The sequence below is a fragment of the Scyliorhinus torazame genome, chromosome 20, assembly GCF_047496885.1.
Source record: "Scyliorhinus torazame isolate Kashiwa2021f chromosome 20, sScyTor2.1, whole genome shotgun sequence".
Lineage (NCBI taxonomy): Eukaryota > Metazoa > Chordata > Chondrichthyes > Carcharhiniformes > Scyliorhinidae > Scyliorhinus > Scyliorhinus torazame.
Window position 1 is genome coordinate 15,448,404 of NC_092726.1, and position 25,474 is coordinate 15,473,877.

General features: G+C 46.2%; 1 protein-coding gene across 1 annotated transcript in view; it reads right to left on the reverse strand.

Moving 5' to 3' along the window:
- Positions 1–25,474, reverse strand: part of gnsb (glucosamine (N-acetyl)-6-sulfatase (Sanfilippo disease IIID), b) — a 59,755-nt gene that overhangs the window by 22,674 nt on the left and 11,607 nt on the right. Inside the window, exons 2-6 of the mRNA XM_072485763.1 lie at positions 21,568–21,627; positions 17,968–18,171; positions 8,846–8,911; positions 4,431–4,529; positions 2,952–3,119 (exon numbers count right to left, since the gene is read on the reverse strand). Of these exons, the coding sequence (XP_072341864.1) occupies positions 2,952–3,119; positions 4,431–4,529; positions 8,846–8,911; positions 17,968–18,171; positions 21,568–21,627 (597 nt within the window). The remainder of the gene's footprint in view (positions 1–2,951; positions 3,120–4,430; positions 4,530–8,845; positions 8,912–17,967; positions 18,172–21,567; positions 21,628–25,474) is intronic.

The following is a 25,474-nucleotide window of genomic DNA, read 5'->3' on the forward strand; positions in this document are numbered from 1 at the left end:
CACCAGCTTCCGAAGCAGGAGACAGCGAGGGAGATTTGGGGGGGGGGGGGGGGGGGGAAAGAGAGATAAGGGGGGGGGGGAAACACTGTGCGGAGTGCGGTGGGAATAAATGGGGTATTTAGAGACTTTTATGAGGGGCTGTATACGTCTGAGCCCCCGACGGAGATGGGGGGGAATGCGTCGATTTTTGGATCGACTGAGGTTCCCGAGAGTGGAGGAGGAGCAGGTGGCTGGGCTTAGGGCACAGGTAGGGCTGGAGAGTATGCAGGCAGGGAAGGCACCAGGGCCAGATGGGTTCCCAGTGGAATTTTACTGGAATACATAGACCTGCTGGGCCCTCTATTAGTGAGGACTTTCAATGAGGCGAGGGAGGGGGGGCCCTACCCCCGACGATGTCCAGGGCGCTGATCATGAAGCCAGACAAGGACCCATTACAGTGTGGGTCGTATCGGCCAATCTCTCTCCTCAACGTGGCTACAAAGGCTCGAAGGGAGTCCAGGAACTGGAGGGGGCTGGTCCGAGGAGGGTGAGGGAGGGAGGGGGGGGGGGGGGGGTGGTGAGGAGGAGGAGAGAGAACACCGGGTTTTGTTGTATGTTGATGACCTGTTACCGTATGTGGCGGACCTAGTGGGGGGAATGCCGGAGGTGATGCGGATCCTCAGGGAGTTTGGGGACCTTTCCGGGTATAAGCTCAACATGGGGAAGAGTTAGCTCTTCGTGGTACACCCAGGGGACCAGGGAAGGGGAAACAGACGAGCTTCCACTGAAGTGGGTGTAAAGGAGTTTTCGGTATCTGGGGATCCAGGTGGCCAAGAGCTGGGGGGCCCTACACAAGCTCAACTTGACGAGGCTGGTGGAGCAGATGGAGGAAGAGTTTAAAAGGTGGGATATGCTGCCCCTATCCTTGGCGGGTAGCGTGCAGTCGGTGAAGATGACGGTGCTCCAGAGGTTCCTTTTTATATTCCAGTGCCTCCCCATCCTGATCCCCAAGGACCTTTTTTAAGCAGGTCAGTCGGAGCATCATGGGATTAGTGTGGGTGAAAAAGACCCCGAGGGTGAGAAGGGTGTTTCTGGAGCGGAGTAGGGACAGAGGAAGGTTAGCGTTACCTAACCTGTGTGGGTATTACTGGGCTGCCAATGTGGCGATGATACGCAAGTGGGTAATGGAGGGGGAGGGGGCGGCGTGGAAGAGGCTGGAGATGGCGTCCTGTGTGGGCACGAGTCTGGGAGCACTGGTGACAGCACCGCTGCCGCTCCCGCTGACTAGGTACACCACGAATCTGGTGGTGGCAGCGACAAAATTTGGGGGCAGTGGAGGCCCCACAGGGGTGAGGTAGAGGCTTTGGTTTGGTTTCCGATCCGGGAGAACCATCGGTCCGTCCCAGGGAGAATGGAGGGTTCCCGAGCTGGCACAGGGCAGAAGGTCGGGGTACCTGTTTTTAGATGGGACGTTTGTGAATCTTGGGGTGCTGGAGGAAAAATTCGGGCTTCCCCTCGGAAATGCCTTCAGGTACATGCAGGTAATGGCGTTTGTAAAACGGCAGGTGAAGGAGTTCCCGCTGCCTCCAGCACTCAGGATCCAGGATAGGGTGCTCTTGGGAGTGTGGGTTGGAGAGGGCAGGGTCTCGGCGATCTACCAGGAGATGCAGGAGGAGGAGGAGACCTCGGTGGAGGAGCTAAAAGGTAAATGGGAGGAGGAGCTTGGGGAGGAGATAGACGAGGGTACGTGGGCGGACGCCCTGGGTAGGGTTAATTCTTCCTCCTCTTGCGCCAGGCTTAGCCTGATATTATTTAAGGTTCTTCACAGAGCGCATATGACAGGGGCGAGGCCGAGCAGGTTCTTTGGGGTGGAAGACAGGTGTGGGAGGTGCTCGGGGAGCCCAGCAAATCATACCCATATGTTCTGGCGTGCCTGGCGCTGGATGGGTTCTGGAGGGGTATTGCGAAGACTATATCCAAGGTGGTGAACACCAAGGTTAAGCCGAGCTGGGGATTAGCACTATTTGGGGTATCGGACGAGCCGGGAGTGCAGGAGGCGAAAGAGGCCGGTATTCTGGCCTTTGCATCCCTGATAGCCCGGCGGAGGATTCTGCTACAGTGGAAGGATGCGAGGCCCCCGAGCGTGGAAGCCTGGATCAGCGACATGGCAGGGTTCATTAAACTGGAGAGGGTAAAATTTGCCTTGAGAGGGTCTGTGCAAGGGTTCTTCAGGCGGTGGCAACCGTTCCTAGACTTTCTAGCGGGGCGTTAGGAGGTGGTCAGCAGCAGCAACCCAGAGGAGGGGGGGGGGGGGGGGGGGGGGGGGGAGGTGTACTTTGTGTTCTCTACTGTGTTTATTATTGCTTAATGGGGGGCATTCGTAGTTGTCAGATGTTTATTTATTTTATGTGTTTGTTGTTTTTCTTTTTTCTGTAAGGGGCGGGGGGGTTGTTGAAAATACGTAAAAATTTGAAAAAAATATTTTAGAAAAAAATGTCTCGTCAGCTGACAAGTCCAATCTGCTTCTCCCTCTTGGGCCATGCTTCTCTCCCTTCACAAAAGCCATTTTTGTGGCACTTTTTTGATTTGCAACTTGCTGATCTTATCCAGTAGTTGGGATATGCATGTTAATTCCAAGGTGCACCGTGACCCTTTTTACACCTGCCTGTGACCCACCTGGGGTTGCGATCCCCACTTTGAAAAAGCCTAGATGCTGCTATCAGAACCATCATGGCTGCTGGCACCACCTAGTGGAGATTACTGATACTTCTGCTGCCAGCTTTTGTTTCACAAGCAAAATTAATTTTAAAAAGAAAAATGGTGAAACAAAAGGCAGATTAGTGAGCATCTCAGGAATTTTATAGGTTCAGTGCTTCGAATTGACACCATCGAAACCCATCAAAATTTTGAACACTCAATTCTCACCTCAGCTGGTTTTGCAGCTCTGACTCAAAGCTACAATGTCTACTCACCTTCCCATGAACATTGAAACTTCCATGACGTGGAGCTTTGGTGATGTTATAAGACTTGCTGTACCGTGGCGCTACAGTCCAGGGAGAATGGCATGCTGGAGTTGAAAGCATCATGAAAAATGGAATATGAGACTTCCTGGACTTCAGAAATTCGATGGAGCGGTTCGCCTGTACAAAAAGTAGAAAAGTGATCAGATAGTCATTTTCCACCACCAGACTACTTTCCACTTTGGAACATGGATCAAGGAAAACCGTAAAAGAAACCAAAACGCTGGGAACTCTTAAGGTTAGGTGGCATATATGTGGAAAAATGGAAAGATGAGTGAAAGCGATGATGACTTTTCCTCACAACCCTGAAGTGTCAGCTCAACCTTGCTCTTGGCACAGACATCGCCAAATCTGATGCACCAGATTTCACACACCTGCAGTAGTTTGCTGTATTTAACTCTTCAGTAATGAGACAGTTATAAACAGTATAGAGGCTTTGTGCTGTACCCATTATTAACATGCAGCTTTTCTATACTTCAAGCGGATTAACAACTAATTATTTCCCCCCCCCTTAAAAAAATCAACTTCAAGTAGTTCACTTGAAACATTCATATCCTACAGCGTGGCATGCAACATGACAAGGAATGGGGTGAAGTTGGAAACTTCTGTGTTCACAAAAACTGGATATCCAACTGGCAGTCAGCAACAGTGACGATAATCTTTCTTTTCTGGTGACAGTTTGCGACTGACCGTTCTGGTGGCAGAGATACACATGAGATCCCAGGGCAGCATGACAGCACAGTGGTTGGCACTGTTGCTTCCAGCTCCAGGGTCCCAGGTTCGATTCCCGGCTTGGGTCACTGCCTGTGCGGAGTCTGCACATTCTCCCAGTGTCTACTCCGGGTGCTCCGGTTTCCTCCCACAGTCCCAAAGATGTGCAGGTTATGTGGATTGGCCATGCTAAATTGCCCTTGGTGTCCAAAAAGGTTAGGTTGGGTTACTGGGTTATGGGGATAGGGTGGAAGTGTGGGCTCAAGTAGGGTGCTCTTTCTAGGGGCTGGTGGAGACTTGACGGGCCAATTGGCCTCCTTCTACAATGTAAACTCGGTGATTCTATGAATTCTATGAACAGATATATTGGCCCGTGTGCAAACTGAAAACAACATTGTTTCATTGACCCAATTTTAAACAGCACTTGACACCCATCTATTCCATCCTTCTGGCTGGCAGTACAAGGATAAAAATACCAATAGTGGATTCAACTTGGAAGCTTTAGCAAAACTATCTTTTTTCAATATTCTGACAAATGTTTGATGAAAATATTCCCTTCGCTGACAGCCGAATGTGCAATTACAAAAGGTTCAAGAGCTTTTTTTGAACTGCTTGTTCCATTTTCAGACTTTTGACAGTAGAATTCTGCAGCAACCATGATATATCTCAATATTAATGCCGAGTCCAGTTTTAACAGACTTGAGAGAAAATGTGTCTTACTATTAGGTCAGTCAGATAGTCCTTTTGGTAGCTGTCTCCATGCTTTTCAGCTGCACCATTCACAGAAAGTGTGTAGTTGTAATATTTTGAGTTTCCCACCTGCGTAAAAGAATTGCATTCTTGTGATCACCTGGTTGAGAAAAACATGTTGATCTGAAGAAGGATACCAAACACCTAAATGCTTTGTCATTTCTCTCCCCAATTTTAATGGTACCCAAGAACAGGACAACTTGCAAAACTTGGCAGAACTCTCTTGGAACAAGGATTTGTTGTGCATCATTAGAGTTACTCTGCATCAGAGAATGAGATTTGGTGCTGCTGCGTACTTGGCCCTGAATCAGGAACACGAGTACTTAGGCTGACCCTGGAGGTCTCTGGTATTGTGGGCGGACAGCAGACCCATGATGGTAATTGGGATAATTTAGAACATAACATTACAGCGCAGTACAAGCCCTTCGGCCCTCGATGTTGCGCCGACCTGTGAAACCACTCTAAAGCCCATCTACACTATTCCCTTATCGTCCATATGTCTATCCAATGACCATTTGAATGCCCTTAGTGTTGGCGAGTCCACTGCTGTTGAAGGCAGGGCATTCCACGCCCTTACTACTCTCGGAGTAAAGAACCTACCTCTGACATCTGTCCTATATCCATCTCCCCTCAATTTAAAGCTATGTCCCCTCGTGCTGGACATCACCATCCGAGGAAAAAGGCTCTCACTGTCCACCCTATCCAATCCTCTGATCATCTTGTATGCCTCAATTAAGTCACCTCTTAACCTTCTTCTCTCTAACGAAAACAGCCTCAAGTCCCTCAGCCTTTCCTCATAAGATCTTCCCTCCATACCAGGCAACATTCTGGTAAATCTCCTCTGCACCCTTTCCAATGCTTCCGCATCCTTCCTATAATGCGGCGACCAGAATTGCACACAATACTCCAAATGCGGCCGCACCAGAGTTTTGTACAGCTGCAACATGACCTCATGGCTCTGAAACTCAATCCCTCTACCAATAAAAGCGAACACACCATACGGCTTCTTAACAACCGTCTCTTTCAGGGATCTATGTACATGGACACCGAGATCTCTGCTCATCCACACTACCAAGAATCAACCATTAGCCCAGTACTCAGTCTTCCTGTTATTCCTTCCAAAATGAATCACCTCACACTTTTCTGCATTAAACTCCATTTGCCACCTCGCAGCTTATCTATGTCCCTCTGTAACATCCTTCCACACTGTCCATAACTCCACCGACTTTAGTGTCATCTGCAAATTTACTCACCCATCCTTCTGCGCCCTCCTCCAGGTCATTTATAAAAATGACAAACAGCAGTGGCCCCAAAACAGACCCTTATGGTACACCACTGGTAACTGGACTACAGTCTGAACATTTCCCATTAGCCACCACCCTTGGGCTTCTTCCAGCGAGCCAATGTCTGATCCAAACTGCTAAATTCCTGAATCTCATGCCTCTGTATTTTGTGCAGTAGCCTACCGTGGGGAACCTTATCAAACGCTTTACTGAAATCCATATACACCACATCAACTGCTTTACCCTCATCCAACTGTTTGGTCACCTTCTCAAAGAACTCAATAAGGTTTGTGAGGCACAACCTACCCTTCACAACACCGTGTTGACTATCTCCAATCAAATTATTCCTTTCCAGATGATTATACATCCTCTCTCTTATAAACCTTTCCAAGATTTTGTCCACAACAGAAGTAAGGCTCACTGGTCTACAGTGACCGGGGTTGTCTCTGCTCCCCTTCTTGAACAAGGGGACAACATTTGCTATCCTCCAGTCTTCTGGCACTATTCCTGTAGACAAAGATGACTTAAACATCAAAGCCAAAGGCTCAGCAATCTCCTCCCTAGCTTCCTAGAGAATCCGAGGATAAATCCCATCCGGCCCAGGAGACTTATCTATTTTCACACTTTCCAGAATTGCTAACACCTCCTCCTTACGAACCTCAAGCTCTTCTAGTCTAGTAGCCTGAATCTCAGTATTCTCCTCGACAACATGGTCTTTTTCCTGTGTGAATACTGATGAAAAATATTCATTTTGGCACCTCTCCTATCTCCTCGGACTCCAAGCACAACTTCCCACTACTGTCCTTGACTGGCCCTACTCTTACCCTAGTCATTTGTTTATTCCTGACATATCTATAGAAAGCTTTAGGGTTATCCTTGATCCTACCTGCCAAAGACTTCTCATGTCCCCTCCTGGCTCTTCTTAGCTCTCTCTTTAGGTCCTTCCTAGCTAACTTGTAACTCTCCAGTGCCCTAACTGAACCTTCGTGTCTCATCTTTACATAAGCCTCCTTCTTCCTCTTGACAAGTGTTTCGACTGCCTTAGTAAACCACGGTTCCCTTGCTCGACCACTTCCTCCCTGCCTGACAGGTACATACTTATCAAGGGCACACAGTAGCTGTTCCTTGAACAAGCTCCACATTTCCATTGTGCCCATCTCCTGCAGTTTTCCTCTCCATCCGAAGTCATGCCTCATCGCATCATAATTGTATTTCCCCCAAATATAACTCTTGCCCTGCGGTATATACCTATCCGTTTCCATCACTAAAGTAAACGTAATCGAATTGTCATCACTGTCACCAAAGTGCTCACCTACCTCCAAATCTAACACCGGTCCTGGTTCATTACCCAGTACCAAATCCAATATGGCCTCGCCTCTCGTTGGCCTATCTACATACTGTGTCAGGAAACCCTCCTGCACACATTGGACAAAAACAGACCCATCTAAAGTACTCTAACTATAGAGTTTCCAGTCAATATTTGGAAAGTTAAAGTCTCCCATAACAACTACCCTGTTGCTTTCGCTCCTATCCAGAATAATCTTTGCAATCCTTTCCTCTACATCTCTGGAACTTTTCAGTGGCCTATAGAAAGCCCCCAACAGGGCGACCTCTCCTTTCCTGTTTCTAGCCTCAGCCCATACTACCTCAGTAGAAGAGTCCTCATCAAACGTCCTTTCTGCCACCGTAATACTGTCCTTGACTAACAATGCCACCCCTCCCCCTCTTTTACCACCTTCCCTGAGCTTTCTGAACGATCTAAACCCCGGCACCTGCAACAACCATTCCTCTCCCTGCTCTATCCATGTATGGCCACAACATCGAAGTCCCAGGTACCAACCCATGCCGCAAGTTCACCAACCTTATTCCGGATGCTCCTGGCATTGAAGAAGACACACTTTGAACCACATTCCTGCCTGCCGGTACACTCCTGCAACTTTGAAACCTTACTCATGACCTCACTACTCCCACTTTGCTTAGTGGTCAAATAAACAATTTTAGAGGCTTCTTATAATCCTCGAGAGATTGTTTTAAAATACAGATGGATTAAAAATCAGAGTACATCTGTCATCCATTTTTAAAAAAAATTATTTCGAATTAAGGAACTTCAGAGATGAACTATTGCAAGGATTACCAAAATGTAGTGTGCAGCAGAATTCTATGCACACAGCAATCGGACTTGTAGCTGGAAAATGGGGGAGGGGAAGTTTCACAGAGAAAGGGGAAGGCATTTACACAGAATGGATACATTTTAACTGAAATGTAGCAACAAGGTGGTTACAGATATATTGGCACAATAACATGCAATTTCTTCACAGAAAAATTCCTGCCATTTCTTCCACAATACAAATAACGCAATGTTGAGGAAACCATATCTTTAAGATGCTTTGTGTGTACTTGCAGTGGGTCTTTGTTAGTTCTCAGTTTGTTGATTTTGTCGTAAACTTCAGTCACTTATGCTATATCGAACATACTGACACAATGGTGGGATGGTGGGACTGACGTATAAGAAGAGATTGAATTGATTTGGATTGTATTTGCTAGAGTTCAGAAGAATGGGGAATCTCATTGAAACCTATAAAATTAACAGGACGAGAGGGTAGACGCAGGAAGGATGTTCCCGATGGTGGGTGTGTTCAGAACTAGGGGGTCACAGTCTGAAACAGGGTAGGCCATTTAGGACAGAGATGAGGAGAAATGTCTTCATTCAGAGTGGTCGACCTGTGGAATTCATTGCCACAGTTAGTAGTTGAAGCAGTTAGATTTCGCACTCAAGGCGAAGGGAATCAAAGGACGTGGGAGGAAAGCAGGATTAGGCTATTGATTTGGATGATCAGTCATGATCATAATGAATGGCGGAGCAGGCTTGAAGGGCCAAATGGCCTCCTCCAGCTCCTATTTTCTATGTTTCTAATAACAAGAATTTTGCTCCCCAAAGAGGACAATTATTCAAGCAATAATGAAGACATTACACAGGTCAAACACTCTTATTTTCAGTGACTGAAAGTTTCAAAAGTAATTAAGCTCATTACTTAAAACAATCTCCCAACTCAAAATCTCCCAACTCAAATTCTGATAAACGAAGTCAACTTGGTTACTTACCAGTCCATGCCAGTGATCCCAGCCCAAGGGAACATGGGCTGTCCCACCAACTGTAGCATGTCCATACTATTTTAAAAAATAAAATCAAAATCCAGAATATGAGTACAGTCAAGCGACAATTTCTTTAGCATCTGCAGATGAATATTTGCCCATTAATTGGAAATGTAATTAACTTTGCAGATAAGCAATCTATCCTCTCTGTTGCAGTGATGGATCAGAGAACAGGTTTATTTGAAGACTTGAATACAGCAATCATGTTGAATAGCAACAGGATTGTTGCCATCGAGGAGTGTTGGTGGGGTGGGGGCTGATTCTAGAGAATAAAAAATTGAAACCACCATCAATCCCCCGCACCCCCAGCCCTCAACCATTCCCACAACATTTTTCTGGACCAATAATTTTAACTCTGGAATTAGGCACAAACTTGGACACCAGTGAGCAGAAAATTTATAACTTACAGATGGAGGAACTAAATAAATCCTGCCAACTGCCTGCCGTCCAACTTAATCAAAAGTCAGTCATTTTTTTTCCCCAATCATATTCCTACTGATACTCGAATAATATGATGCAGTAGGAACAATGTAAATTGTTATAACTTAATTGAGGATCACGTTCATGGGACTAATCAACTATTACGACCAGTTCATCCCAGGCCTTGCCACACTGTTGGCCCCATTGCACCAGCTCCTGAAAATGGACCAGGTTTAGACATGGGGTCCACCACAGCAGACGACATTCACAAATGCCTTCCCGGTTACTCACCCATTTCAACCCACAAGGCCACTAGTCATCACTTGCGATGTATCGTCCTATGGTATTCGGGCAGTCTTGGCCCATCGAATGAAGCACCTGATTCCTTTTGCATCCCAGATGCTCGTCAAAGCCTCAATTATATGAACATTGAAAAGGAGGGTTTAGCTGTGGTGTTTGCCATCAAGAAGTTTCATGAATACGTCTGCAGGCTAACCGATCATAAACACCTCGAGGACAGGGCACTTCCACCCATCGGAGCCGCTCAGACTCAGAGGTGGGCCTTGCTGCTGGCAGCTCACGAGTACGTGTTGGAACACTGCCCCAACACAAAGGTCCTGCACGTGGACGCCTTGAGTTGGCCCCCACTACTGACCAGGCCGCCAACAACCTCCAGCACCGACAAGGTCATTGCTGCCTTGCACTTTATGGGCAACTTGCCTGTCATAGAACATAGAAAATACAGCACAGAACAGGCCCTTCGGCCCACGATGTTGTGCCGAACCTTTGTCCTAGATTAATCATAGATCATCATTGAATTTACAGTGCAGAAGGAGGCCATTTGGCCCTTTGAGTCTGCACCGGCTCTTGGAAAGAGCACCCTACCCAAACTCAACACCTCCACCCAACACCAAGGCAATTTCGGACACTAAGGGCAATTTATCATGGCCAATCCACCTAACCTGCACATCTTTGGACTGTGGGAGGAAACCGGAGCACCCGGAGGAAACCCACGCAGACACGGGGAGGATGTGCAGACTCCGCACATATGGCAGCCCAGTTGTGAGCATGGACCCAAACAGACCCTCACCTCACCAGAGTTTGATTCATCGTTCTGTATGGGGCCCAGCATCGCACACTACCCGGTGATCTAAATGTATTTGCAATGAAGATCACGGATTTCAGCATCGAAGACAGGATCCTCTTGTGGGGGACATGCATCATGGTTCCAAAGGAGCGACAGGGTCCCATCCTGGCGGACCTCCATAATGGGTGTCGGAAGATGAAAATGCGGAGATTCAAGGGCTTGCACTGCAGTTTGTGTCAAGAGCAGCCGAGGTTCTTGCCGAGTGCCCCTCCACCCAAGGGAATGGCCGGGGCACCGATGGGCTTCTGTGCCAACTTTGCCAGCTGTTTCCAAGGATCGATGTAACTTATTCTTGTCGATGTCTCTCAAAGTGGCTGGACCTACACTGTACGCCGTCTGCCATCCACAACCTCCAAAGTGACAAATGAGAAGCTTGCACGCTCTTTCAGCATCCAGGAGGGCCACAGTTATCACCCCCACCTTCCACCAGTGCAGAGACACACACCTCAGTGGGCAATGTTAGTGCACAGGCTACTGGGGCATAATCTGGTGAGCACCACAGTTGCTCGTGCAAATCAGGTGAGGCAGGAACATCCAAGGCAAACAGCAGTTGGAGGTTTGCTGGATTCCAGGACTCAGCTGGGCCCCAGTCAGATGCCGAGCCGCTGGAAAACGGTCTCTCAGATGCAGATGATAGGACAGCTGTGATATTCAGGAGGGGATGTCAAGGTACATTCCAGTGACTGCATAGCTGATTGGAGAAGTCCCAAAGGCTTTGTTCGCAGGAGATGTTGCCGACAATGCATGGCACGGAGGTCAACACTGCTTGGGTGGCAACCGCAGTGGAAAGCCTGGAGCATGAGGTGAGCATCTTCAGTGATGGTGTCCAAGGCATGGCTCAGTCTGTGATGACCATAACCAAGGACTTTGACATCATGTCCCAGTCGCTGAGGAAAGTGTCCCTGATGCAGATAGACATTACCAAGGCACTCCAGAGCATGGGTCACTCACCGTGGAGCATCATTGAGGTCATCGACACCAATGTGCAGGCAGTGGCAGGCCACCAGGACTGGCAAAGCCAGGTGCCTCTGGAGTTCGCTGCTCCTGCGTTCCATGGAGACCCCCAGGGCCCTAACGGTACCATAAGGAAGGAGAAAGTGCTGGAAGCCAACCCGGGGGCTTCCCCCAAGCGATAATGGCGATCTTCAGTTCTCCAGAATCTCTTCTCCTGACACCGGCGCATCTCAAAGGCAGAACAGGGCAGCAGGGTGACACCAGTAAGTCGTTTGGAGCCCTCTGGCTCCAGGCCCTCCAGAGGACATCCGCCAAGGGTACCAAAGGTCACAAGGTTGCATAAAGCAACAGGCTGCCTCAACCTCTGATTTGCATCCTGGGGACACACCTGACAGAGCAGTAGACCACAAAAGACGAGAAGCTGGAGGATCACTGAGTGGGCACCAGAGGAGGGAGGGTGTTCAGTATCTGTGCCTAGCAGGAATGGAACTGTCCAATGGTCACTTTTAAACATGTTACACCTAATACATGCGAAGCCTCGGTCACATTAATCTTCACAGTAGGCTTGCCAGCACCCGCACCTCCTGTTGCCCCCTGCTCACCTACCCCCTGGGCACAGTGGTCCAAGATCAAGCTTCCCCGATGTAGACCCTGTTCAGGGGATGGTTATAAGCAGAAAGACAGGAGTCAGACCTTGGCATAAACTGAGGAGCACCAGAGCTTTCCTCAGTGAGTAATCATCAATCTCCTGCCTTATATATTGAGACGCTGACAGTGGTGGTACAGTTCCATCACACTGGAGTGATGAAACACATACTCTTGGGAGGGTCGAATAGGATGGTCAGGTGGTGTGATGAGGAGGGCAGGAAAAGAGTTGAGCTGACAGACCTTGCCTTGTCCTATGGGAAGATGAGGGCTGCCCGGCGTGCCAGTCCCTTGTCGTCGCCTGTCCTCCATCCTCTGCGGCTTCTACCCAGGCTCATCCTCCAGCCTCTCCTGGTCTGGCTCTTCCTCAGATGATGCCACATGTCCCTCCTCCTCTGGCATGTCGGCCTGATGCTGTGCCAGGTTGTGGAGGGAACAACAGACCACACAAAGCAGTAGATTCTCTGGAAGGGGGGGGGGGCGGAAGGAAGGGTGTTCTGCAGAGCACCAGCAGAGCAGTCCAGGCATCGGAACCACATTTTGGGCTGTCTGATGCACCACTCGGTGCCAACATGGGCCTCATTATAGATCGGCTGCTCGGTCTCAGGCCTCTGGATTAGTGGGGAGACCTCAAGAGGCAACTCGTCATCCTGGGATGGTCCTCAAAGACACCGGGGGTCTGTGCCCCAGGATGTAGCTGTCATGCACGCTCCCTGGGTAGCATGTACACAAGGCGGTGGTTGCACACAATCTGAACATGGAGGGAAGGAAGCCCCTTCCCATTAATGAAGGGTACGTCCTGATGCCCTGTTGTGCGCCAAGGCAGCATGTGTGCCATCTATTGCCCCCTTGACTGGGGCATCCCGGCAATCCTGGGGGGCTTGGCCAGGTAGAAGGTGATGTAGTTGGATGCCTGGGCATCTGTGACCTCCCGGATGCACCTGTGGGCCGTAGCTTGAGAAATGCCGCACAGGTCCCCGCTTGAGCCAGTTACACAGAGGTTCACCTTCACTGACACTGGGAGCATCCTTCAAGGGATGCCATGTCCACTGTCTGTTTGTTGAGACGAAGTCTACTGCATCGTATGCTGTCAATCATTTCATTGAAAGACCAATAATGCCTGTACAACTTGGGCCATCTCTGGCCTTCTTGCCCCATCAAAGTGTTACTTGTTCCATCTATCAGTGTCATTCTCTGTCCAGGAGCTGCAGCTCCTCCGACACAGCCCAAACTTACTAGAACCAAATCCTGGCAACCGCATACTCCACTAGCGCTCAAGGTGCAGTTGAACATCCTTGACTTTCAGCCTGTTTAACCCACGGTAAAGAGCCAGTTGAATGCAGTATTCACCGCACCAGCAACAAAAGCATCAGCAAACTGCAAAAGCATTTTCTCCAACCTGGACCCAAAGTGAAAATGCTGGAAATCTCAGCAGGTCTGACAGCATCTGTCGGGAGAGAAAAGAGCTAATGTTTTGAGCCCAGATGACCTTTGTCAGCAGCTGCACACCAAAATCAGAAAGAGAAGAGAACACAATATCACCAGCCGTCGAGTCAGCGCACGTCCCTCCCTCCACATCCGTAGAAAGGTGCAAAGCGACGCTAACCACCAGAAAAGGACACTGGCATGGGGCACAGCAGAAGCGAGAACACCCTATCCTTCTCCAGCATTGGCAAATTGGCAGGGTCCAGGCCATAGAAGCGAGAGGGTTCGTGACAGACAAGCACACAGCCTCCAGGAAAAAAAAAGAGCAACACATTGCCGACAGTGCGAAAAAGACTCACGCACCCCACCCCTCCCATCAGCCCCTACAGTGGACTTGCATCAGTGGAAAGCCGCTTGGTAAGCCAATTACCAGAAGCCCTCACCACCTGGAGCACAGCAGAAGAGGGCGAGAGAGTGAAAACCATCTCTCTCTGTCCAGCACTGGCAGCATCTTCCAGTGACTCCCAGGCCACAGATCTATGAGGGGCTACAAATGGAAAAAGATAATCTGCAGTGACATGGTATCCATTCACAATCCCTCCGCCCCCGCCACCACCTCTGACAAACATAGACCAAACACAGTGCAAAAGGAAATGAAGGAACACCAGTGGCCTGCATGGCTCCCATAACGGAGGTAGCAGATGGCGCCACCAGTAGTCCATGAAAGTGTCCCTGCGCAACCTGCAGGCTGACGCATCTCCTCTCCTGCAGCATTGATCGTCCATCACCGCCCTGTCCGAGGCAGGCATCACCAGGTGACCCGCCAGTCCAGAACAAAATTCAGTCAACACACTAAACAAGCCTTTGAAAAACACCCACAGACTGCTCAAGCAAACTCTCCTGCATCCACAGCCTGGTAGTAGGCCTGCCAAAATCCTCCCCTTGCCACACTCCAGGTAAAAGAGACCGAAAGGCAACTACCTTCTTTTTTCCTTCCCTTCATCCAGAAAACAGCAAGTAAGCGCAAGAGAAAGAGGCAGCAAGCAAGCAGAAAAGGCATCAGCAAGTAAACTCTCAGCTACAGCAGCCTCCAGGAACCTGCAACCAACAGGAGTAAGCAACAAACACAAGCTGCAGCTGGGAAGTGTTCTCACAATGAAGACGACAAATTTATCATTTGAAATAGCCTTCAACTGTGAAGTTACAGGCTGTTCACAGTCAAAGGGGTGAGATTGACTATCAGCATTAAAGTCACTGCAAGGTTCTGTCCTGGAAGTGTTTGGTGGGTCAGATGGGTTGCAGCTTGCCCTTGTTATGGGTCTCCACAATATTTAAAGATGGCTTGAAAGCCTCACAGATGCAAAGCCCCTCCCCCCTCCATGGCCCGGGGCGATTCCTGACCTGGAAAACCTCAGCCCCCCTGACCAAGTCCAACCCCTCCTGAGGGTTCCTCCACCCTCCCTGAGCATTGGGGCAGCAGCTCCATGCCCGAAAATGGAAATGGTTCCTCACTTCCCCTCAGCAGGCATTGCACCAGCTTGACAGTTAAAAAGGAGTACGAAACGACACCCCTGTGATTTCTCGTTGGTGAGTCGGGTAATTTGAGGGAGGCCACTGCATTCGACTTCAGCCTTGCCAATGAGATTGAAATGAGTGGAAATTATATGCTTGCCATTTTGGGGCATAATCTGGAACTCGCCATCAGGAGCGGGCCCAATTAATTGCAAACTCACTTCAAGGACTGCTCTTCTATAATAAACTAATTACTTCTAAATTGCCCTTTTTTTTTTAGTAACTTGAACTCTAAATCTGGCTGTAAACTCTATAGGGGCGATTCAACCACTGCGTATTGCCTGGTGTGGATCTGGGCACACTGGGTACTTAGTGAGAAAATGTTGTAAGCTTCATGGGTAAATCTCACATTGCTCACTGCTCCAGGTGTTACCCCTGTCAGATCCAAATTACGGGGAAGAGAAGAAACGTTGCAGACCACCATGAATGAGGCTAGTAGATATCCTGTGTGTTCACAAGAGATTGATCCACCTTAGTCAAACAGGTAATTTGACCAACTCAGAACAAAGTGCAGACAGTTGTTGGGATCTTCAAACACCCCTTCACCAGAGAGCTACAAAATGCACCAACTCACCCCACCCTCTTGTACACACATTGTGAGTAACTGTGACAACATCTGGAAATATTTGGTATCCCAACCAGTTTGTGACAAATATTTGCACTGTTTGATCTGCTCAGCGTTTATAAGCAATTGACTTGGTTTACAGACTTTTTAAATCACCCTTCATTCTCTCAAGATGTTGAAAATGCAACAGGTAGAATACCTTTATTGTGTACGACTTTGAAACTAACTGGCTCAGGGATTGAACCCGATCCCTTCAAACACATTATGTCAGTGCCCCAAATTTACATCCATCGGTAATCTTTATTTATATTCAGATTTTTCTATGTTTCTTCCCCTGCTCAACTGAAAGGGCTGTTCATTGTTTTTGGTAAGTTTATATAGATGCTGGATACCCTCCAGTCTTTCATACATGTTTAATCTTTCATGTGAGCTGACATCGCAAGTGCCAGAAAGCTATTCAACCCAAGGAGAGATTGGATAAAGAGAACTCACATCAGCCAAATCTCATTCAACATCTACACAAGTGGAGCTTCAGCAGAATTTGCTGGATACAAACCATTTGTACTTGGTCTCTCAAGTCTGGAGTCATTCAATATCATTGTCAGATGAATGGGGGTACAAAAATATAAGTAAGTAAATAAAATCTTTATCGAAATGTGACAAGCATTTGTAATTCGATGGACTGGCTGCACAAAGACAGATAAATGGTTTCAATCTAATCACCATTAAAGAGACATAGTTACGAGGTGTTCAAGGCTGGGGAGTAAAAATTAAAGGGTACACAGCATTTCAAAAAAGCTGTATGGAATAGCAACAAAAGGGTAGCTAGCCCTGATAGTTAAAACTCCTCAGAAGACAAAAATGGGACACAACCGACAGAATACCCTTCGTCGTCCAGTACTTTCCCGGAGCGGAGAAACTACGACATCTTCTTCACAGCCTTCAACACGTCATCGAAGAAGATGAACATCTTGCCAAGGTCATCCCCACACCCCCACTACTTGCCTTCAAACAACCGTGCAACCTCAAACAAACCATTGTTTGCAGCAAACTACCCAGCCTTCAGAACAGTGACCACGACACCACACAACCCTGCCATGGCAATCTCTGCAAGACGTGCCAGATCATTGACATGGATACCACCATTACACGCGAGAACACCACCCACCAGGTACGCGGAACATACTCGTGCGACTCGGCCAACGTGGTCTACCTCATACGCTGCAGGAAAGGATGTCCCGAAGTGTGGTACATTGGCGAGACCATGCAGACGCTGCAACAACGAATGAACGGACATCGTGTGACAATCACCAGGCAGGAATGTTCCCTTCCAATCGGGGAACACTTCAGCAGTCAAGGGCATTCAGCCTCTGATCTCCGGGTAAGTGTTCTCCAAGGCGGCCTTCAGGATGCGCAACAACGCAGAATCGCCGAGCAGAAGCTTATAGCCAAGTTCCGCACACGAGTGCGGCCTCAACCGGGACCTGGGATTCATGTCGCATTACATTCATCCCCCATCATCTGGCCTGCGAAATCCTACCAACTGTCCTGGCTTGACACAATTCACACCTCTTTAACCTGGGGTTACCCCATCTCTGGATCTGTAAAGATTTAATCACCTGCTAATGCTCGCATTCCAAGCATTGTCTGGCATCTTTGAATCGGTCTATATATATGTTTCTGGAACATACCTCTTCATTCACCCGAGGAAGGAACAGCGCTCCAAAAGCTAGTGACATCGAAACAAACCTGTTGGACTTTAACCTGGTGTTGTAAAACTTCTTACTGATAGTTAAAGCATGACATGAGTGAGAAAGGATCGTGACTTAGAAGATAAGCAATTACAACCAGTGATGGAGGCTGTGTAAACGGTGACTATACTTTGGGACTAGAAGAATGAAAGGTGATCTCATTGAATATATTAAAAGGTTCTCAAGGGGCTTGACAGGGTAGACATGGAAATGTTTTTCCCCAGGCCTGGGAACCACAGTGGCTGAGTGGGGGCAGATGATTCTTAGAAGAAGGGAACTGTCATTTACAACTGAGATTAGGAGAATTTCTTCACTGAAAGGGCTGTGAATCTTTGGAATTCTCTGCCCCACAGGCCAGTGGATGCTTCATCATTGAAAATATTAAGTCTGACATTGATTCCTTGAGGGACCAAAAATATAATAATAGAGGGAGCAGGCAAGAAAATAGAGTTCAAGCATAAGATTAGCTATGATTGTGTTTAATGGATGAGCAGGTTCTAGGGCCAAATGGTCCACTTGGGCTCAGGTTGATGTACTTGTGACAAACCTATTCTAGAAAATACTACATCATTTTTTTGTTCAAACATGCTACCTTATTGAGATATTTTCCTGCATAGAAGGTCTGGTACCCATGTTTCTTCAAGTAGACAGAGAAGACCTGTGGCTCCATAACCTTCTGCCATTGAGCACTGCTGCAGTTTCCATTTAGTGAGTTGTTACGCACCAGGTGATTGTGTGGATACTTTCCTGTCAAGATGGCACTACGACTTGGACAGCAGAGCGGGGTGACTGCAAACTGCAGTAAAAGAAATCAAACAACACCACAAGAGTCAAAACCAAAGGCATCTTTCATCATCAGAGCTACAAAATACAGTTTGCCTTATCGACTAGTGAGAAACATGTAATCTTTTTGATCAGCAGATATAAATTAAAGATCGCAGTTGCAGTTCCTATTGCTATTTGTGAAGAAGATTTAACTTCTCCAAAAAGTGCAAAGTCTAAATGTATCATCTCATGTACTTCATCACAGAAAAGGCCAATGCTCAAGTTTGAGAAATCAGCAAAGGAATCTGACAAATTAAACGACCAAGCTTCGGTTTTAAAAGCCTGTGATTGTAACAGAGATGACTCAGGACACTGAAGTACATATTTTCAAAATAATTAGAGAACACAAATTTACAAAATCAAGATTGCATAAAATGTATCTGGATTTCAAGAAAGCAAGTAGGCAGGGAAAAGGCAGCATATGCAGAACAATGTATTCGGACTTGAAAGGCATGAGAGATAAGCAAACACAAGCACTTGCTTTTCACCACTCATCTGCTTGTTTTGCCAGAATCATTTAAGGCTTCTGTTAATTTCTTCTTGCCTCCAAAGCACTTTGTCATTTCCACAACATGTTTTGCCTATTATTATCGTGGCATTGTGGTCATGTTAATGCTGATTTATCCAGATGCTGGACTAATGACCCAAAACAGGAGTACAAACTCCACCATGCCAACTGAGGAACTTTAATTTGTTTAATTACAAGCTTTTTAATGCCCATTTTTATCCAGATTTTTATCAGTGACACAGTGATCACCTAAGCACTAGATTACTGTGAAAATCTATTCCGTTCGTGAATGATTTTAGATTTATTGTCACGTGCACGGAGGTACAGTGCAGTATTGTTCTGCGTACTATCCAGGCAGATTGTTCCAAACATGAAAAACATAGGACATACGATAAATACACAATAGACATCGGGTGAATCAAACTGAATGTAGAGCTACAACAATAGAGAAGATGTGCAGAGAAAGCAGTTCAGTCCATAGGAGGGCCATTCAGGAGTCTGGTAACAGCAGGGAAGAAGCTGTTTTTGAATCGGTTGGTGTGTTTTCTCAGACTTCTGTATCTTCTGAGTGATGTAAGAGGCTGGAAAAGAAAATAACTCGGGAGGGATGGGGTCTTGGATTATGCTACCTGTTTTCCCAAGTCAGGGGGAGGTGGAGACAGAGTCAATGGATAGGAGGTGCATTCGCCTGATAGACTGAGTAATGTTCATGACTCTCTGTAGTTTCTTATGGTCTTGGGCCTAGCGGTTGCCATACCAAGCTGTCAGATAGGATGCTTTCTATAGTGCATCTGTAAAAATTAGTAAGAATGCTCTTTATAAAAAGGAAATTTGTTGGTCTGTGAGACCAGAACCACAGTTTTAGGGTTGACTCTTAGCTGCTTCCTGAAGTAGTCAAGCAAGCCATCATTTGTCCCAAACTACTTTGAAAATGAGACAGCACTTCTGCCACAAGAACTGCAGTCATTTAAGAAGTTGCTACAGCACAATCTTCAAGGGCAATTAGGAATTTCAAATTTTGTAGAGGACATCAAACTGCGGGAGGGGGCAGAGTCAATACAGAGAAGGACTGCAACAAATCACAGGATATTAATAAACTTGAAGAACGAGAAAATAATTGGCAAATTATGTTCAACACCAATAATGGAGGTAGTGCATTTTGAGGGATCATTTAGCAACTGCAAGTCTCGGTGGGGTCTGGGAGATAAGAGGGATCATGGCAGTACAAATAATGAAGATTTGCATCACAGGTTAGCAAGGATGTTAAATAAAAGCAAATCAAGTGCTTTAACTTTATTTGTGTAATGAAGTACTGAAACTTATTCTAAACTTGCATCAAACCTTGGATTAGATCACACTTCAAGGACTATTGCAACACTGGCGAGGGTGTTTATATCAGAAACATGTGGCTATGCACATCAGGAAAGGATCAACAGGCCGAGTCTCTTCTCTCATGAAAAAAGCTCGAGTGGTGACCTAATAGAGATTGTTAACATTGTGAAAGGTTTTGATAGGAGCGGACACAGAGAGGAGTGGAGACAGGGAGAATGTTTCCTCAAGTGAGGAAGAGCACAGTGAGGTGCCCTTCCTTTGGTTCCCATTTCTTTTCCCTTTATTGTTTTTTTTTTGGTCTGGGGATCATTAATTGAGATAGATCTTGAAGTCGAATGGAGGAAGTACAAAATTAAAAATTTCAAATAGCTTCATAACTGGTCAAGTTTTGTATTTGGTAAAGGAAATCTCACATTTTCTGGCACCTAGCAGATTGGAGGAATTTTGTTTGATTAGTTGGCTGGTAGCCAGCAGGTTAGCCAGAGACAGTGTTTTGCCTGGCAACAGACTGTGATTGTTTCCTGCTAGGTTGTGTGTTTGCGAGAGAAACCAGCGGAAGACATGAGATCCTTGAAGTAAGAAACTGTGTTTTTGCCCTCTTGACTGTCTCTGCACGTCTACAGTGAAGATAATTACAAGCTGAAGGAAAAGATAACATCCACCTTAAGGCCTAAACTGGGGAAAACTAACTGGAAGATAGTGATCTGAAGTCAAAGATCCCTATCTTTGTTTTTTTATGTTCTTCCCTCTCGCTCCACCACCATTTTCCTGTGTGCACACATATATATTATAGAGTGGGGTGAGTTAGAAAGGGGAGGGGTTGGGAATTAGATAGTAGTTAACAAATTGATTTTGTTGCCTATTTAATTCTGATTATTGTAAAATAATAAATGGTTATTTGTGTTACAATTTACCAACCTGGTGACTGGACATCGGGATCAAGACATTATATATTTAAGTAACTTTAATTTCACCTATGTTGTGAGCCTGGGTCATGCAAGGCTGGAATTGACTGCACAGGAGCCCAGGGTTTTGTGACAAGCTGGTCATCAGGACATGAAATGGGGAATTCAGAGGAAAATTCTTTACCCAAAGACGGTTAGGAATGTGGAATTTTTGATGCAGGGAAGGGTACTATTGATGTGTTGCAGTGAAAGCTAGATAAATATTTGAAGGAGAAAAGAACAAAGGGTTTTGGATGTAGATTTCGGAGGATGAAAGACGGTTGGAGACTTAGAGTGGAGCATAAACACGATTATGGACTGGTAGACCATAGGAGAATATGTTATCCATACAAGACATCTGTTCCATTGAGAAAAATACCGGGGAAATAGTTGATCGCACATTTTCAGGACCAACACTCAACTCATTCCTGCTGTCTCGGTTTGCAGCAACGATGCAGAAGTGATACACAATCTTTGGCGTGACAGAGCTTAGCAAACTTTGATGCGCGTTGAGTATATGTTTGAATAAAGCAATAGACACTAGACAATGCATGAACCAACCAATAACAATTAGTTTACTTACTGCATTCAAGAAGGTCACCCCTGCATCTCCAATTAAGGCGCGAGTCTTCTTCATCGGAGTCTGAAAACAGCAGTTAACGAAGAGTGAACGACATTGCACAATGTGAAGAAAATGATCAAGTTAGCTGACCCAGACTTCGAGAATGTGTGTTGTGCTGTCATTCAGAACATACATGCACATGAACGATCAGCATGAGGTGTTGCCACCTTATTTACTTGGATCTGGTGACTCAACCGGATGTATCAGGTGCAGATCGAGGCAGGGTGAGTAAGACCACATCTGCTACAGAAACAATGCAGAAACAATATAAAACTTTGATCGTAGAATGTCATTGTGTTCTGAGGATATGCTTTTTGAAGTTAGAAATTTTTCTGGCTGGATTTTTTAAAACTGGGACCCTCTGTAGTGAATGGGAAAACTGCCCAAACTGCTGCAAAACACACATTTGTGCACTCCGCAAAGTGGAATGAAGATAAACACAACTGCCTGGGAAATGTGAAAGACCTCATTCCCCTATCAATTTACCCCATCCGGAGACTGCTCAAGCGTTTCCGAGGTGGAACCTCAAGATGTAATTCCGTGGTCCAAAGAAATAACTCCAACAGACATAAATATTTCTCTGGTATACCCAGTTCAAGTACTTCAAGGATGCACTTAGCAAGCAACAGTGTAAACAAACCTAAACACAGGTTTTGAAGCTGGTGAGCCCTCTCGGTCTTTTGAACGTTCTGTGCCTGGTTTGCAAAGTAACCATCCGAGAAGAGAAATCAACTGTGAACCAAGACCTTTTGGGGGAAAAAAACATGCAAATCTGCTCCTTAGTGATTGGAAGTTCAGGAAAGTTCAGATCAGCAGCCATAATCTGAAATCCCTGGTTTGTTCATGTTGCTTGCTGCCCACAGGAGGCTCCTTGGTAAAATTCCTCCTCCAATGTCTCACAGCTCTTTCAACATGATATCACAGCATTCCTCCTGAAGATGAGAAGCTGCTGGTAGCAAAGTGGACATATGAAACCAACAGATGCTTTGTTGCCATCATCTAAAACAAATATGCACCCAGACAAAGTTGGGGAGGGGTGCAGAACAAAATTCCTTTCACAAATACAAAACTGAAAAGCTCATTGTTTACAGTTTCAAGAGGCAGCAATGAACAGAAAAATTTGGTGTTACAGATAGTGAAGCTAATTGAGTGGACTTGCTTTGAGCCAGATTATCCTGCTGCACCACTGTCAGGTCACAAGCAAAGGCCATTCAGCCCATCAAAACATTCTGCTCCACAGAAAGTAATAAAACATTTCATCTTGATTTGAATTTGCAGTAAGAACATTTGACATAAATAATGTAGTTTCCAAAACTCATCAACAACTGTGTACCATCTATCCATCTGCCCAGTTCAACATTGGCCTGCTTTTCACAGGCAACCACCATCACACAGCAAACAGGTTCAGTGTGTGCTGCTCAGTGTTTGATGATGTCAGTCTTTACCAATGCTTATAACCTCCAATGTAATCTTCAGCCAAATGATATCTAATGTACAAGGACAAAGTAGAAAGCAACACAGAAAGCAGCACGGTAGCATTGTGGATAGCACAATTGCTTCACAGCTCCAGGGTCCTAGGTTCGATTCCGGCTTGGGTCACTGTCTGTGCGGAGTCTGCACATCCTCCCAGTGTGAGCGTGGGTTTCCTCCGGGTGCTCCGGTTTCCTCCCACAGTCCAAAGATGTGCAGGTTAGGTGGATTGGCCATGATAAATTGCCCCAAGTGTCCAAAATTGCCCTTAGTGTTGGGTGGGGTTACTGGGTTATGGGGATAGGGTGGAGGTGTGGACCTTGGGTAGGGTGCTCTTTCCAAGAGCCGATGCAGACTCGATGGGCCGAATGGCCTCCTTCTGCACTGTAAATTCTGATAATACCCTCTGCAATGTGAAAAACCTTGAAAGTTCAGCATCAAATGTCTGGGTTTAAAAGTTCCTTTTGTCACTGATGAAACAGCAGAAAAAAAAGTGGTCAGTAACCGCTTCAGATTAGAGGTACAGTCCAGAGGTAAATACAATAGATTCAAGAACAGGACAGAGGCTGGAATTTTAGCCCCCAGAACCTGTGCACCAACTACAAGGCACAAGTCAAGAATGTAATGGAATAAGCTCCACTTGCCTGGATGAGTGCAGCTCCAACAACACTCAAGAAGCAACCTTTGGCTGAGTGTGTTGCTCCATATAGTGCATAATTTTTTTTTTTTAAGACGGAACAAACAGAAATCAGCATAATATCATTGCAGAGTGATTATGTGGATCTTCAAAAATAAACATATTTTGAACTTCACAAAAATGAGAGAGTAGGTTTTGTCTTTTATTATTTATTTAAATTCTCTTCTGGGATGTGAATGTCACTGGGCCAACATTTGTGGCCCAGCTGACCTTGAGAAGGGGACAGTGAGCCATCTTCCTGAACTGCAGTCCATGTGGTGTAGGGACATCCAGAGTGCTGTTAGGAAGGCAGATTCAGGTTTTTAACCAGACAACAGTGAACAACGATAGTAATCCCAAGCTAGGATAGTCTGTGGCTTGGAGGGGGATGTGCAAGTGATGGTGTTCACACATGTCTGCTGAGCTGACAGGTTTGGAAGCAGGCTTGGGAAGTTGCTGGAGTGCATCTTGTAGATGTTACACACTGCTGGCACTGTGTCGATCGTGGAGGGAGTGAATTTTTAAGGTGGTGGAAGGGGTGTCACTCGAGCAGGCTGCTTTGCCCTGGATGATGTCAAGCTTCAAGTATTGTTGGAGCTGCACTCATCAGTATTCCAGTACACGCTTGATTTGTGCTTTGTAGATGTTACACAGGCACAGGCAGCTAGAATTTCAGCCTCTACCCTGTTCTTGTCCTCACTGTATTTACTTGTTGCATGGTCAATGGTCACTGATGAAAGATTGAACCCTTGTAGAGTGAAGAAATTTATAATTTCAGTCTTAACAGATCAGCCACTAATCCTACAATCTCTCAGCACCTACTCCATCTTCAGAATTTGGTAAGTTTCCAGGAAGTTGCCTCTCATTGTTCCAGATTCCAGAGAATATAAGCCCAATTTACTCAGTCTCTCATCATAAACAAGCCCCTCATCTCAAGGAATAATATAGTTAAACCTCACTGCACCACCTCCAAAACAAGGATAACCGTTCTTAAATAGAGAACAAAACTGCAATGCTTCAGATGCAGTCTCACCAAAATCTTGTCTAACTGTAGTAAAACCTCTATTTCTGTATTTCAATCCAATGACATTGGAGGCCAACACGCCATTTGCTTGCTTAATTGCTTGCTGCACTTTCATGTTGTCTTCGTGTTCGTTGCACAAGCACACAAGTCCCTTTGAGCATCAGTTACAAGTTTCTCACCTTTGAAAAAAAGTTCTGCATTTTTATTCGTATGACTAAATTGAATAATTTCACACTTCCCGACACTATACTCCATCTACCATCTGGTTGTCCACTCACCTAGCCGATCTGTATGTCTCGGCAGTCTCTGTGTCCGCCCCACAGCTTACTTGCCACCTAGTTTGTGTTATCAAACTTAGTTACATTACTCTCTGTCCCTTCATCCAAGGCATTAATTTAGATAGTAAAATAGCCCAGGCTTCAGCAGTATCTTTGTGGCACTCCACTATTCACTGCTGCCAACTTGATAAAGCCCTGTTTATTCTGTTAACCAATCCTTGAAGCATAAACTCTCACTTCCACGAGTCCCTCTTTGACCTATTGACATTTTGTGCAGCACATTACAGAATACATTTTGGAAATCCAGGTATACTACAACCGATTCCCATTTTTCTAGTTACATCCCTGTTTGTACTTTATTCCAAACATGTCTAAAAACAGCAATATATAAAATACACAGTGCATAAAATCATAGTCCAC